This window comes from Podospora bellae-mahoneyi, chromosome 5 (assembly GCF_035222275.1).
Source record: "Podospora bellae-mahoneyi strain CBS 112042 chromosome 5, whole genome shotgun sequence".
Classification (NCBI taxonomy): Eukaryota; Fungi; Ascomycota; class Sordariomycetes; order Sordariales; family Podosporaceae; genus Podospora; species Podospora bellae-mahoneyi.
In genome coordinates this window covers 519161-534087 of record NC_085884.1, presented here as the reverse complement: position 1 = coordinate 534087, position 14927 = coordinate 519161, and the positions used below count along the sequence as shown (strand labels likewise).

The 14927-nt window shown below is 50.6% G+C and overlaps 2 protein-coding genes and 2 non-coding genes across 4 annotated transcripts; all 4 read right to left on the bottom strand.

Annotated features, from left to right (window-relative positions):
• Positions 1–695: 695 nt before the first annotated feature.
• On the bottom strand, positions 696–4332 carry PHO89 (Na+/Pi symporter). The gene is made up of 3 exons (XM_062879397.1): positions 2766–4332; positions 2364–2690; positions 696–2302 (listed from the first exon to the last, which is right to left on the bottom strand). The coding sequence occupies exons 1-3, from the start codon at positions 2839–2841 to the stop codon at positions 936–938; spliced, it is 1770 nt and encodes a 589-aa protein (XP_062730450.1). The 5' UTR covers positions 2842–4332; the 3' UTR covers positions 696–935.
• Positions 4333–7629: 3297 nt separating this feature from the next.
• On the bottom strand, positions 7630–7700 carry QC761_0074430. Its single transcript has one exon. It is a non-coding gene; the product is annotated as a tRNA-OTHER (tRNA).
• A 1341-nt stretch (positions 7701–9041) lies between these two features.
• Positions 9042–9112, bottom strand: QC761_0074420. Its single transcript has one exon. It is a non-coding gene; the product is annotated as a tRNA-Gly (tRNA).
• Positions 9113–11014: 1902 nt separating this feature from the next.
• Positions 11015–12001, bottom strand: QC761_0074410 (uncharacterized protein; the record flags this gene model as incomplete). Its single annotated transcript, XM_062872744.1, has 1 exon — positions 11015–12001. The coding sequence occupies one exon, from the start codon at positions 11999–12001 to the stop codon at positions 11015–11017; it is 987 nt and encodes a 328-aa protein (XP_062730449.1).
• Between the last annotated feature and the right edge of the window lie 2926 nt (positions 12002–14927).

Sequence of the window (14927 nt, the reverse complement as noted above, 5' to 3'; positions counted from 1 at the left end):
ATGGGAGTAGGAGGCGTGCAGTTGTGAGCTAAAGGCCTGAAACGGGGGTAACAATGCCCTCAGATGATAGTGAGAGGGCGTGCAGTGTTGGCAATCACAACGCCTTGTTGATACACGGATAGGCCTTTGGTAGCAGTTGATATGCCTTCAGACGATGGCAGCAGATATTTCGTTGGCAGCTAGGAACATGCAACAAGCCGGTTGAGGCTTCGGCTCTGAGTGTGAATGCGTGCAATGGTCACAGAAAGACACGAGAAGGGGGCGCGCTGACACCTTATCAGAAGATCAGACTTATCTAGGGTACCTACAGTGGCGCTGTTTTGTCCAAGACTACCTTAAAAGTAGCGCGTGGCTGAGACCTTGTTGGTAGCCCCAAACCTACTTGTTGAGTAGGCAATTGCAAATCCAGTCAAAGAAGACAATGGACCCCATTGCTTGGAACAGCAGGTGTGAGTAGGCTCGGCAGGTTAGTAAGTACCTTAGGTAAGTAGCCAGGATAGACAAAGAGAACCATGGGATGTGGCTGAGATGAAGATGGGATAAACTTTAGACATGCAACTATTCTTTATTGGTTGTGAGCTTGTATGCCGTGACGGGGAGCTCTTAGGCATGGATATCCGATTGGTGTTGTTCGGGGACAAAAACACATTCAAGGGGGCAGCAGAAAGATCGGTGGGAAGGAGGAGAAAGTAGATGTGGCTGTGGAAGATCAGATAAATCAAGACAAAAGTGGTAGGTACAGGTCCAAGACCTTTTTTATTACTACTTCCTAGATATCCAAGCCTCCCAGGGGTATTCTGAAACCGGAACCACGAACTATTTATTATACTACCCAATAATCACATCCTTCAACCAATGTGCAGATCCCAGTACTTTTCGAACCCACACTCTCTGACAATCAAATCCAAAAGAAAAACGCCAATGCTAATCCCAATTTAACCAGAGTAGCCCCAGCGAGGAGCGTTGATGATAATGCCCATGAGGCAGCCAGAGATGATACCAGCGACGGGGAGGGTGATGAACCAGCCGAAGTAGATCCAGCCGACCATGCGCCAGTTGACGGTGCGCCAGGTGCCAGAGCAGAGACCGACACCGACGGTGGCACCAGTGATGCACTGGGTGGTGGAGACGGGGAGCTTCAAGCGGGTGGCAAGAATGACAGTGATGGCAGAGCCAAGCTCCATGGAGAAACCACGGGATGGCGACTGGAGGGTGAGGCGGTTACCCAAGTTCCTCATGATGTTATAGCCATAAGTCCAGATGCCGAGGACGAGCATGGCAGCGCCGAAGCAGAGAATCCAGGTGGGAACGGCAGCCTTGCCAGTCTCGGGGAGCACGCCAGAGTTCCAGATCTCGAAGACGGTGGCATAGGGACCGATGGCGTTGGCGATGTCGTTGGCACCGTGGGTGAAAGAGGCAGTGGCGGCAGTCATGACCTGGAGGAAGCTGTACATGTACTCGGCCTTGTTGTCGTAGCGAGTAGCGTGGGCGTGAATCTCCTCGACATCACCAGCAAGGGCGCTCTTCTGGCCAGCAAGGTTGACAACATCCTGATCGATACCGTGGAGGAAAGCCCACTTGATGCCGTACCAAACAACGGGCAAAGAATACCACTTGCCTTCGGGTCTGCCCTTGAGGAGCTTCTTGTGGGGCTTGCGGAAGTCGGAGGGCTTCTTGCGGCGGACAGGGGCAGCGGCGCCGTTGCCAGAAGCACCATCGGTGGAGTCGGCGACGCCAACAGTCTTCTCGGGGAGCGCACCGGCGGCAGAGATCTCGACATCACCACGCTGGGCGGCCTTGGTGGCGGCGAGCTCATCCTTGGGGCTGATCTCCTGGACAGGCTCATCCTCATACTCGTCGTCGGGGTTCTCAGGGACGGGGCCGCGGCGGAGGAGGAGGAGACCGAGAGGAATATGGTACCAGCGGAGCTGCCAGTCGTCGAGCATGACAACGCGGTAGAGCCAGGGCATCAAAGTGACGCACATGAGAAGGCCGAAACCGACACCGACGGCAACGATGACACCGGGGAGCTGGGAGTCAGTGAGATTGACCTCGTAGTTGCCACCCTTCCAGAGAAGCAACATGGTAAGGAGCGCGGCGGCGAGACCGAAGTACACTGGCACGTAGATGAAGGCCTTCCAGACGGGGTTCTTGCGAAGCATGACACCATACTTGGTGATCAAGAAGATGACGGAGGCGAAGATAGCGGAGAGACCAGGGGCGATGATCCAGGCGAGGAAGACCTGAACGACACCAGAGTTGATGGCACCAGTACCGGGACCCTTGCCAACCCATTGGACACCTGGAGATCACAATGTTAGCGTCCTGTCAGAAAAGGTACCCGAGAGCGTGGCCAGCCTTACCATCGGCACCAACGGCAGCAACACCCATGCCGATGACGCCACCCATGATGGAATGGGTGGTGGAGACGGGAAGACCAATCTTGGTAGCCATGGTGAGGTAGATGGAGGAAGCGGTAACAGCGCAGACCATGCCAAGCATGAGAAGAGCGGGATCATCTTTGAAGAGAGCCGTGTCGACAATCTTGGTGCGGATGGTGTCGGCAACGCGGGCACCAACACCAACGGAGCCGGCAAACTCCATGATAGAGGCGAGAACCATGGCCTGGAGGTAGGTCACGGACTGGGAAGCCACAGAGGTGGCCCATGAGTTGGCCACATCGTTGGCACCTGGAGGGGAGAGAGAGCTGGTTAGGAGCTGATATCAAGCGGTGGTGATGGTTGCATGTCGGTGTATCAACTCACCAATGTTCCAGGCGTCGAGGCCTGCGAAGATGGTGCCAATGGCGAAGAGGTAGTCGAATTGGTGGAGGACCGCCATTGTAGTTGGACGGTGGATGTCGCGTGCTCAGAGACGAGACTGCGAAGGTTGTTGTAGCGGGTGGCTGATCGACCTGTTGAGGAGGGATGCAGAGTCAGGAGGAAACACAGGTTGTGCCGTCTGTATTTAACCAGACGGACATATGGAGAGGCGATGGTCAGCGCAGGGGGACATCAGCCAGCGGTGGCACACACGTGGGTTGGCTCTTCGAGCTCTTCTGCTGTTGTCGAATGAATGGTTCTGCTTTTTTTGCCTCTCCCCACAGTACTGGTGCCTTGGCGAAAACAAGACCTGCTCGCCTGCTGCTTCTGCTTGCATCGGGGGGGAGGGTCGAGATGCTGGTCGGGACAACCTGGTGGGTGGGAGCCGCTGGAACCCTTGCTGGAAGGGTGGGCCTTTGACGGCGGGGGGCACTGGGGCTTGGCGGGTAGAGCCGATCGCGCTTCCAGGCCTGTCTCCCTCCATCCCTGTTCCCGTCCAGCCCACACACGTCCGAGACTTTTTTTCTCTTTCTCTGACATCCAACTCGTTCCTCCCTCGGTCAGAAGAAGAGGCAAGGCTGGCAGGCACTCTCTGATGTGCGTGATGTGAGACGTCGCAATGAGTGGTTCCGTTTGGTCCCTGGAGAAGGGAGGGGAATACGCATATCGCAACCCTCCCGCTGTTTAGCTTTAGCGAGAAAGATCCGTTTGTGCATCTTGGCTGCATCATGTACAAAGCCGATAGATGGCGGATGTAGTGCATATACTAGGGCAGTGGACATGTGTGGGATATGCACTCGAAAGAGAGCACCATCACAGTATGTATGCGGTATGCTCGCGTGCCGCGTTCAAAATGGAATATTGAACCTGTCCTCTTAGTGTGTGTAGGACTATGCCGCTAGAGCAGATATCACCTGCCTAGGCAGTCGTCAGATACTAGTAGGTGAGAGAGGAGACGTCCGTGATCTCCCGGCCGACCGAAGCTCAACGAAGCCGTCAGCCGAGAATCTCGATGTTGGATGAACGGCATGTTTCGAAGTCCGTCCCACAAAAAAAGGCCAAGCACCGAGAAAAAAAAAAGCCAAACCGAGGAGTGACGCGGAGGGAGGCAATAGCGGGCGGATCATGGGAAAAAACGACACCGCTTCTTTTTGGGAAGAGAGATCCACCTCAGATCCATTGAAGAGGAAAACCCCACGGGGCCAAGCATTGGCAGGCTTGGCTGAGGGCGATGGAACAAGCGATCATCCTTATATGCTTGCATCATGGTTCGCGCGGGGACGACGATGTGCGTTTGGTGGGCTCTCGCAGCCAGTGAGCGCTGAGGGATGGCAATGTTCAAGACAATGAGGGAAAACCAGCTTCGACGTTTGACGTTCGAGGTTTGACACACGTGGGGTTCAATCCCCGGTCGCCCAGTCTCCAGGTCCCGCTCTTGGCCCTGCGGGCGGTGTCCTTGGCAGAGGTCAGAAAGTCTTGGCTGTACAAGATGATCCAATCGGAGTCTTTGTTTGAGCAACGTGCACGATCAAGAGGCTGATGGCGATAACAAGAGCCGGGACCTATTTTTGCGGGGTCTGGACCAACCAACCTCCGTCCTGGACTTTTGATATTCCATGGCTGTTCGAGACGAACCACCGGCTTCGAGATCGTCAGGAGCAGTGAGTGTCCCACGTTGGTGAGTGCCGCACACTTGTATGGACAATCAATGACCTACCACCACAGGGATGATGATGGAATGCTGCCTGTTTCCTTCCCCAGTTTGATGGTTGGCGACCGTTACGGTTTATGTCGGCGTGGTGGGCGAGGATGTCAGTCCCAGTGTTGGCTTCCCAAGAACTTGGCAAAAAGGCTTATTGCTGTTCAAATTGCACCAAAAGTCTAAATCCCATATCGCCGAGAGAACGGGTGGCACAAGTGGTTCGCGGGGTTCAAGCTCACAGTCGAAGCCAACCCCCGGAAATGGTACCCCCCATTCCATTGGTTGTTCCGTACCTTATGTGGCAGGGTGTACGCTTACACCAGTCCAATCAGCTCCTCCCTATTGTGCTCGTGCTGGCTGAACTCACGGCCCTATCCCGTCCAGCCTGCATTGATGATACGTGGGGGGCAGTCATCAGTCTTCCCCGGAGATGAACCTCGGATGGTCTTTGATTCCATTTTGGGCAGGCCCTTGAAGTGTTGAGAGCAAGGCTAGCAGGACAAGACATTTGTGGTGTGTTGACAAGTCGATAGCCATGTGTGAATGGCTTGAAACATCCACTATCAGGTTGCTTTGGGCTCTGGGCGTTGCGTAACAGCATTGCTGAGGCGCTGTGCTTCACGCCCACGTGTGTTTTCATCCTCAAAATCCCATCCCGGCTCCGAAGGCGGCATCATGAGTGAAACAAGCATCTGCGCTACGTCCCTAGCCCGGTTGGGGATACTGGAATGGTATGATCGACGGCTCATGTCCGCGGGATGTCGCCCTTTACGATGTGCATGCCCGTTCCCAAACATCATGGGATGCAAGGTAGCGGGATATTACAGGAGAAAAAAAGTGGCATGTGAAGATGTCAAACCAATTTGGTCACCGAGCTTGTTCAAAAGGGCTACCAAATGGAGATTAAGAGAGGTATTAGAGAAACTTTTGGGTGTATGAGAAGAGAGCTCTCTCGTAACGAGATCTCTGGCTTGATATCCAGTCACCTCTCTCAACATCCCTATCCGTAGGTAGGTTCTCATGTCATCCAAAGGCTCTCATGGAGACCCAACACATGTGATGAATGTTATTTTTTTCTCTTTTCGAACTCAGGGAGTCGTTCTATCCCCACCCATGCCGTCCCATCTGCGAACCAACACCACCACATTCAGGGTCCCGTCCACTGTAACATCCGAGTCTCGTGCCTTAATTAGAGACAGTGGATACAGCTGCAGTCTAAAGTCGTGCAATGAAGATCCCAGAGGGTATACCTCATGTCATAAGAAAAGCGTGGGCATCATGCGGTGCCTGACAACTAGTCACTGCTTTTCCCACTCATCTCGTTACGCATAGTCTGCATCATGCACCGTGGCACAGACGCCAGTACCAAGGCTCCGGGACTCTTCCCATTGTTGGATTGGCGGCGGGCGCCGAGTGAAAATGCTGAGCTGATGGTGAGGCACAGATGTGATGGTAATGTCTTGGACGAGAAAGGTTCCATCAGAAGCCGAATGGGCGAAGAGCGAGCTGTTAGTGGGAGAAATCTGGAGCCAATGGTGTTGAGCGTGACAGCCACGTGCACGACCCGCAAGTAGGGACTTGCTGCCCTGTGGGAAAAGGTTGTGACAATTTGTCAGGCGTGAACGGCGAATAATTGGACCATGTTCGTCTTCATCAGTCGAGACAATCGTATTCTTTTTCTCTGTCTAGCTATTGTGCTATTCAAGCTCACTTGTGGCAATTTGATGCATTATCGTACGAAAACTCATGATTTGATGGGTGCTGATCAGTGACGTTGGGAATTGTGGAACGCTCAAGATTTGATAATAGTAGACGTTGACGGCAACTATGTACTGCTTTGAGACTTGCAATGCCACAATATGATCCTATGCCACCTTCTCTTATCGCAGCTGTTCTTGATTCACATTCGCAGATGCATGATGACAAGACTTGTAAGCAGTTGAGATGCTTATAATAGCAAGAACAGTCGATATACCCAGTTTAGTAAACTCTGAAATGACACACGTGGATGACTATTTTTACAACGAATAACGTTGATGGAAACATATATTTTGATTGATTCGATCATGTGAATGTCACACGCCTCAGTTATGCTAGAATTGTCGTCTGGAGAGGACCTGTTGGACTTGAAGATAGTAATCTTTCAGAGATTTCCATTCGCTGATGTTATGCATTCATGCATTTTGCTGGCCACTTGAATTAATCCGGCAAAATTAGTAGCGATATAATTTATATCTCTCCATGCTATCGTCTATCAGAAAACCTCACGAAGATATCAGGCAAATACCAAATGTTTGACTTGCTTCTGATAGTAAACATCGAGGACTCTTTTTCGAAGACTTACCCAAGCTGACTTATTGTCAAGTAAGACAAGCACAAAGCTTTCGATATTGACTTAACTCGCTGTTTATGACGAACCCCTATCCAGAACCTCTGAAAGGGATACTGGTTGAAGGCACTTCTGAACAATCCTGGTTCGGTACAGCTAAACAGTGTACAACAATGGCTTGTCTCAATCACAATAGCTAAGATACCAACGATTGTGTGACTTGTATTGCGTACTGCGGAACTGTCTATCTACACCAGCCAGTTCCTCCGTATATATAGACCTTGGGATCACCTGGACCACTTCCCCCAAAAGTTATCTGGATCATCTTTCCTTCCTAAAGATCACTATGCTCACCGTGATCCTGTCGCTCCGCTCACCGGGATCACCGTGAGCCTTTCGCTCCACTCCTGATTGGTCCGTAACGATTGGCTAGGAGCGTTCCGCGCCCCGTAAGTTGGTTCTTCATTAACGATTATAACACGATGCCCCTCCTTCCAGGCCAACGTCCCGACGGCCTTGATATTCTTCATCTTCCTTAGCCATTCTTCCCTTCTTTCCCTCCGTAAGTCTCCCTTACTTCCTCAGGCTGCTCCATGCGTCTTCATCATATCTAACCGCATCTCCAAGCCTTCCAGTTCGAAGTCCTCCCAGCGCGTGTCTCTAGCTCAGGGTAGCTGAGGTTCGTCCCCTCCTGACCACGCAGGGTGCTGCTCGTAGCACGCTTCTAACTCCCTAGAGTAGCGTTTTAGTTATGCCTGGATTTCTCCACACCTTCCAACCTTGTAGTGTAGCGTGTAGCACGCCGGCTAATTCGTCGGAGGCACAGGTTCGAGTCCTATCGAGGTTCTCCGTCCTCTAAGTTCAGGAAAACCCTTCCTAACCTTCGGGTACGATCTTTTACTTATTTAGGTTTTAGTCGGTCTAGGTATTTCCGGTGGAATTCCTTTTACTTATTTAAGCAATTGAAATTTACCTTTAGTTCCCACGAGTTATCCATAGCCGGATATCCTAACCAACTAACCAAATATTCCAACTGGCTTCTGTTGAACCGTAAATCCAGTATTTTTTCTATATAGTACTTTTCTTCTCGTCCTCCGCCACTTCCTATATTATAGCCTTACTTACCGGTAGTGCCGGTTCCAGAAGTAAAATATGAAAGGTATATAACCGTAGACGCATCGTGCTGGGTAGCTCCAGTTCGAATACCGTCTCCGATATTTTCCTCTTAACCTTAAATGGGCCTACTCTCCTGTGGTCCAGCTTCTTACTAGGTCTCTTAGTACGTAAATTGCGTATAGAAAGAAATACTATATCTTCCCCCTTAAGGTAAGGTCCCTCGAGCCTTTTAGTATTATAGTATTTCCGTATCTTTTCCCTTATAATAAAACGGTGAGAGAACACACAAAACAACCACAACACCACAAATATACCCTCAGCAGGTCTCTGAATGAACACACCTGCGTGACAGTGGCTCGCTCGCAGGCCGCACTTCACGTAGGACAAAGAAAAGACTCCGTGGGCTCGCAAGCCACTGAATAAGCACCGGATTGGCCTGATCAGAGGGCCAGAATTTCCTGCACGCGTGCGAGACATAAAATACGAAACAAGATAAAAGTCGATGTCCTGTCTAAAAGAGAATCTCCGAAGCAGACCGCTTATAAACATGACCCCTGAACTATGAGAGCCCCACTTCCTTACTCATACTCTCAGGCTTGTGGCCGCACCCCAAACCAACACAAACACATTTCGATGCCCAATCTGTCTCCGAATCCAGGAATTAACAGCGAACTAAATAAACGTCTAAATATTCCTGCCTGTATAAATATATTTCGCGACCACTTTATGACAACCAATCTCTACTATAGTTGACATTCTCACTTCACTTATCTTACAAATGGTTTCTTAAACAAACTAAATAACTAGTACAAAATTTTTTTTTTACCCTTACTCGTATAACCACATCATGTTTACTTCGCTCTCTTCATTAAACATCCAACACACTAGAACAACTGAAATTCGGCTTCAAGAGCTTAACCAAATCCAGACACCTCAGTGAATACCACACAGCTCACATCACTTCCAAGAACCACCAGTGCACCTCGCGATGGCAAGAAACCATAAACGCTATGCTTCAAAAAGAACCAGTCTGGGGGTCAAGAAGCAGGTGCAATGTCCAACCATCAAAAGATGCATCAGCCGTGAATCGAACACGGGGCCCATCGATGGCAACGATGGATTTTACCACTAAACCACTGATGCTTCGATTGGTTGATGTCTTTAGACGAGGGAATTGAGCTTATGGAACTAATTTCATTTTGTGGGAGGTGGTGGTCAAGAGTTGTTCCGTCCCGCAATGAGATCCATATGGCGCGGGTCCGAGCACCCCACCCATGACCTCACCTCCTCACGCCCGAAATCTCCACCATGAGCCTGTTCTTCAACCCCTGACCCGATCCCTACCTTGCTGTTTACATCGGATTAGGAAAATCTCGGAATGGCGACGGTAAGGCAAAGAGGCGGTGAACAAACTTCATGACGCCGCTTCTTCACGTCCGCCACATTGAGAAGCTCGAGATCTTATATCGATACTTAGTCACGTCGACGTGAGGCTGAATAGAGAATGGTAAACGCATGTAGATTATTAGTAACCGTACTAACCACGCGGTAAGCACCAACAAAAAAAGGAAAGTCCCGATATTGCGCCTCCATAGCTCGAACAATTCTCCAAATAACAGAGTGATAGTGAGATTCGATCCCTTCTAGCAGATATCCTCCCCAAACCGCTTCTTTAAAAAGTTTTTAGGGTAGTCCAAACCCTGGCATTAGCTAGATTAATGGTGGATATCGAGAACTGGATGGTTGGGGTAAATGGACGCACAACCTCGGGGTGTTGATCCATCCTTGGTTTAGTAAGTCTAGCCACCCAACTCTTTTGACCTTGTTGGATACACTGAGTTGAGATATCTTGCCAATGCAAAGAATTCATAAGTCAGCAACTCACGTAATACCTATTTGAAGTTGGGAATGACGTCTGTTGTGGAGATTGTGATCCAGTAGCTTCCACTGGGGCAACATGAAGGTGGCCATAAGTAGTATTTAGGTTGAAGAAGCGAAGGCGACGCATGCTGTGGCTGAAGGGACCGTCTCAAAATTAGCAGGCGGAAGGGAAAGATAGGAAAGCCCATACACGTACAGAGGATCTAGTTGTATGTTGCCTTTTTCCAGCCTGAACCTCAAGGTTTGCCACGTCGCCGGCGTATTGAGGTGTGACGATGGCATCTTACGGTGGTCGAGAACCGAGTAGATATGTATCGTAGCAGTGTCGGTATGGGCACATCCGAGTTTCTTCGGTGCTACTAGTGTTGCTTCATAGGAGGTAGGCGTTAGGTGCAACCGATCATCAGTTACCGTCTGGTGTGAAAAACAGGTACTCACATCAGATACCCATCGTTCTTGCGCTTTTCACGCTCTCCTCAGATTTTTAAAAATCGCAGAAGTTTCCAGAGAAATAGCGTGAGTTTGCTCGTTACATTAGTACATTGGCACATTATCACATTCCCATATTACTATGTTCCCACATTGCTACGCTGAGAATTAGTACCTAGTCATGGCATCCTCGTCTGGCACCAACCCCCATGGCCCATGGCCATACTTTGCTAACAAAGAAGGAACAGTCCTTCTGTTACTCTCGCGGAGGTCGCCGCCTTGGGAGGCACACACGACACTTTCTAGGCGTCTCGGAGATGGCACGTCGTTCACTGGTTGTTTTACTGGCTGAAATGCTGGCGAATTTGGGAGATTCGAGCCGTCACGGAGGAGAGGTTTGATAGCCTGGCTCATGTGCGGGACTGCACGAGTTAGATCATGAACCGTGAACCCGACCACTTCTTTTTGATCGAAGGTGCGAGTGATGATGAACTCGAGTATTTGGGCGAGACAGATAGGCATGGGCAGATATGATCATCAGCCTATAAGACAGCATTGGCATCAACAATATAAACAAGACTTCAGATCCTTCTTACAAAATGCTGTGAAGGCAAGCTGCGGAGTGTAATCTCTGGAAAGCTTCAGGCTTGGAGTGATCTCTTTGGTAAGTGTGTAGAATTCAGTACCTGCCTACGATGTAAATACAGCGCAGTTTCCACACCATCACCGCCCGAATCAGCGCCTCTTGGCCATAATCTCATCCCACCTCTCCTTCTTCAACCTCAGCTCCTCCCTCGCGAAATGCGTCAGCATCCCATCAGGCAACACCCGATCGGCCAACCCAAGCGCGAGATCATGCCCCCAGTACGGCCTCACCTCCCTCCAGCCCCTCTTCACCGCCCCATCGATACCCCCCACAACATACCCCCCAAACCTCTCAGCAGTCACCGCACCCTCCGCCATCACATTCGCCTGACTCTGCACCTCACCAAGCGTAACAGCAAGACAGTCGATGTGCGCCGTAGTCGGGTCATCCTCCAACTCCCGCGACAGTCCCATGCTAAAGGCGTAGTTGAACGCCTTGGTGGCGCTGTACATGACGATCCAAGGCATCCCAACCCTCCCGGCCGAAGAGATGTTCAATATCAGCGACCGCTCATGTTTCTCTCTTGTAGAACTTGACGAAAGGAGTGGCAGGACGAGGTTGGTAAGTCGCGCCATGAACCGCGCGTTCAAGTCAACGTAGGCGTCGACTTCAGCCGTGCTGAGGGTGCTAAGAGGTCGCAACGGCGGATCAGCCATGGGGAAACCGCCGACATTGTTGACGAGAATCGAGATGTTGAGGTCCGAGATTGACTCAACCGCCGTCTCGAGTTCCTCCGGGGTCGTGGTGCGGGCGTTGACGACGAGAGTCCGCACAAGCGGGGAATTGAGACTTTTGGCCGCCGACTCGAGCTCGTCCGGGAGATGGCCGAGGAGAACGACGCCGAAGCCTTGTCTGACAATGTTGCGGGCGATGGAGAGACCGATGCCGGCGCTGGCTCCGGTGATGAGCGCGTAGCTGTCGTCGCTGGCGCGTTTGTATGCCGCGAGGGGTTTGGAAGGTCGCCAGAAGTGGTAGAGGGTGAACTGCGATGCCCAGTACAAGACGCGGAGCACGGCTGCTGCGCCAATGCCTGCGAGGCAGGTGATGAGAATTCCAGGCGCCATTGAGGACTTCATGATGTTGCATTGAAGTGTGTGGGCAGCCCCGCGTAGGTTTTGGCGAGAGCAGCGGATGATGCCAAGCACTACCTACAAATGGTATAACCAATGGGAAAGACTTCACGGTTGACAACTGGTATCCACCGACGTCCCGTCGTCAAAGATAACATCAATCGGTAGGTACTGATAATACGGTGGAGCAGATAGGTAGTTTTGTTGCTCCTGGAAGACAACAAACTGGGGAATTACAGATTGAGTACAGAATTTGCTCTTCTGGCTGCCGAATCCGGCCAAGCAGGGCCACCATTTTCGGGAGTGCGGAGCGCTTGGTCACAGCCAGGTGGCCGCCTTGCATTGCGGCGGACAAGACTCCGACAACCCTGGCGAAGGAATAGAGTCGGATGGGTGCTGGCTTCGTCGGAGTACAGGGGCAAGTAGAGGGAAGATAAGTCCGCGCCGTCAGGAGAAATCGATTGTTGGGCTGAGCGGGACTGCGAGCCTGGGGTGCAAAATCTGAGGGGCCGCCAGTCGGCACTTTACTCCAGTCAGTGGCCGCAGGCCAGGGATTGCGGCAACAGAGGATTAAGGCGACAGCAATATTGGCTCACCAGATGGTCCCGCCGGCCGGTTACTCGTATCAAGCGGATTGGTGAAGAGGGTGGGGAAGGAGGAGTGTGATGGTAATGGAGGGTGGTGTCATGGTGATGGAGAAGGAGGGGAAGGGCCTGTGGTAAGGGTGAGGTCAGGAGTGATTTGATGGTGAGTAGATTATATATCCTACATCGCCCATGTAGAGAAATATAGAGTATTTGCGGTTTTGAGATGCGAAATGATAGACAGGCAAGTGAAGTAAACATTACGAAGATGCACTTAACGCCTGGTGGGAAAGTAGGGTACCATCTTTCCCGAGGCAACACCTATGCCGGTAGTAAGATTGGTTATTCCTTTAGATGAAATATTGCGTGGAACTCTTATTCTTGAACTTCCATAATCGATGCCTTATAACGTGGTTAAATTAAGCTTTAGTCTGTGCGGCGTATGTGTGGTGTGTCACAGGACGATGAGGCTCACAAGCGAGTTCCTAAGACATGCCGGGAAGCAGCCCAGCATAGATGGAATCAAGACGGTATTCATTAGGTGAACATGCGATAAATTACGTGAGCTTTCCGAACGACCAACTCGACCTCGCGTTGAGGACACCGAAGTTTGGAGTAGCAGGTTTGGGTTCAGAGGCGTCAGGAACTCAGAAACGGAAGTTTGGAGCAGGAACTCAAGATGCGGTAATCGACGACCACCCTCGCTTGCAAAGCAGAAGTGCGCTCTTTCACAGCCTCTCGATTAATACCGAATCGGCCATTCAAACTTGGCCTATATCACATTCACTTTAAGCAATGGCGCCTAGTCCTCACATAGTTGGAATCACCGACACTTACCCAGACATGTCCTATCCTACGGAAGCCGAGGTGTCGACCCCTCCCAGAAGTGCCGGTCCTGCTAATGCTATTTACATAAGAAAAGCCGTGCCTGGGGCCGGGTGAAAAACCTATATTGGTAATAAATAGGATATAGTTGTTGAAAAAGCCAGATAGTTGCAAAATAAAGAAAGGCCCCAATAAGGCCTTGAGGACTAGTTGTTTTTGACTTCCGCTCCGGCCGCCATGTACGACCCTGGACTAGTAGAAAGCTTTGGGCTTTGGTTAAATCTTTGTGTCTCTTCAGGGTCTTGTCTGTGAAAAGTATCACTGGCGGTCCTTCGTTTGTTATCCTGGCAGATCGGCCTTCGGCCTGCTTTCTCCAGCGGTTTCCTATGCTTAGTACAGTGCTACCTTTGTCGTGGGTACCGGGGTCTCTCCCTGGCTCTCACTTTGGCTCTGGTGCTAGCTGATCCACTAGTTTATGCTGATGATAGCTCTCTTAATGACTGTGGGTTCCTGTGGGTGGTGGGGCTTTCGACCTGGCCTCCGTCTTTGGAACCGTCGGTATATACTATTGCACGCTTCTTGGATGAGCTGCCTTGGTGGGTGTTTTGATGTATCTGGTCCCTGCCCACTGTGCAAGTTTAGGTTCTGTAGCCGGGCTTCAAAGTCTGCCAGTCTCTTATTATGATATAGGTCCAGTAGTAGCACCCAGGTTTCGGTTTCCAAGTTTCTAATTAGCGTAGCCTTATATACTCCGGCCACTATCCTGAAGTTCCTTATCTGGGCCTTCGCCAGCCTTTTTGCTAGACACCGTGGTTAATCTCCAGTTAGAGTAGGTATATAGTAGTTAGCAACTCCATAACCTATGGCGCTTTTAATGCACTACCTCTCGCACTCTAATAAGGTCTAGGCCTTAGGTTTTAGCTGCAGTCCTGGATAGCGCGTAGTATCAAGTCCTCAGCTTTTCAACTACCTTCGCTTCGGATACTCTCCAGTTCAGTCTCCAGTCTAACCATATACCTAAGAATCTAGCATAGGACTGTGGTTTTATTTCCGTACCGTCTCGGCTCGCTGGCTGAGCTAAGTGTAGTGACTCGGTCCACTAAGCTCGGCCCTTATTAAAGTGTGTTAGTTCGCTCTTCGCTGGGTTGAATTGCATACCGTAAGCTATATAGCCCACTATAGGTAGGTTAACTAAGCATCCTCGAGTTACCGGAAATTCGTGCTAAAGTGTTTTCCGAAAGCTAATATATTCGTATCGTCGGTGAATCCTACTAAGCTTATACCTGGATAGATGTTTTTGAGGTCCTTGTATAAGGAGGCGATATATTAATAACAGGACTAGTAAGAGGTTGAGCCCTATAGGACTCCAACTCAGATGCTCATTTTCTATATCTTTTAGCTGTTAAAGGAGAGTGTAGCTTTTCGGTCTGTTAGCTAGTGGCGTATATACTGGGTAAGGAACTGTGGGAAGCCCTTGTCTCGGAGAGTTGCGAGTAGTCGGATGTAATTTACTCTGTCGAAAG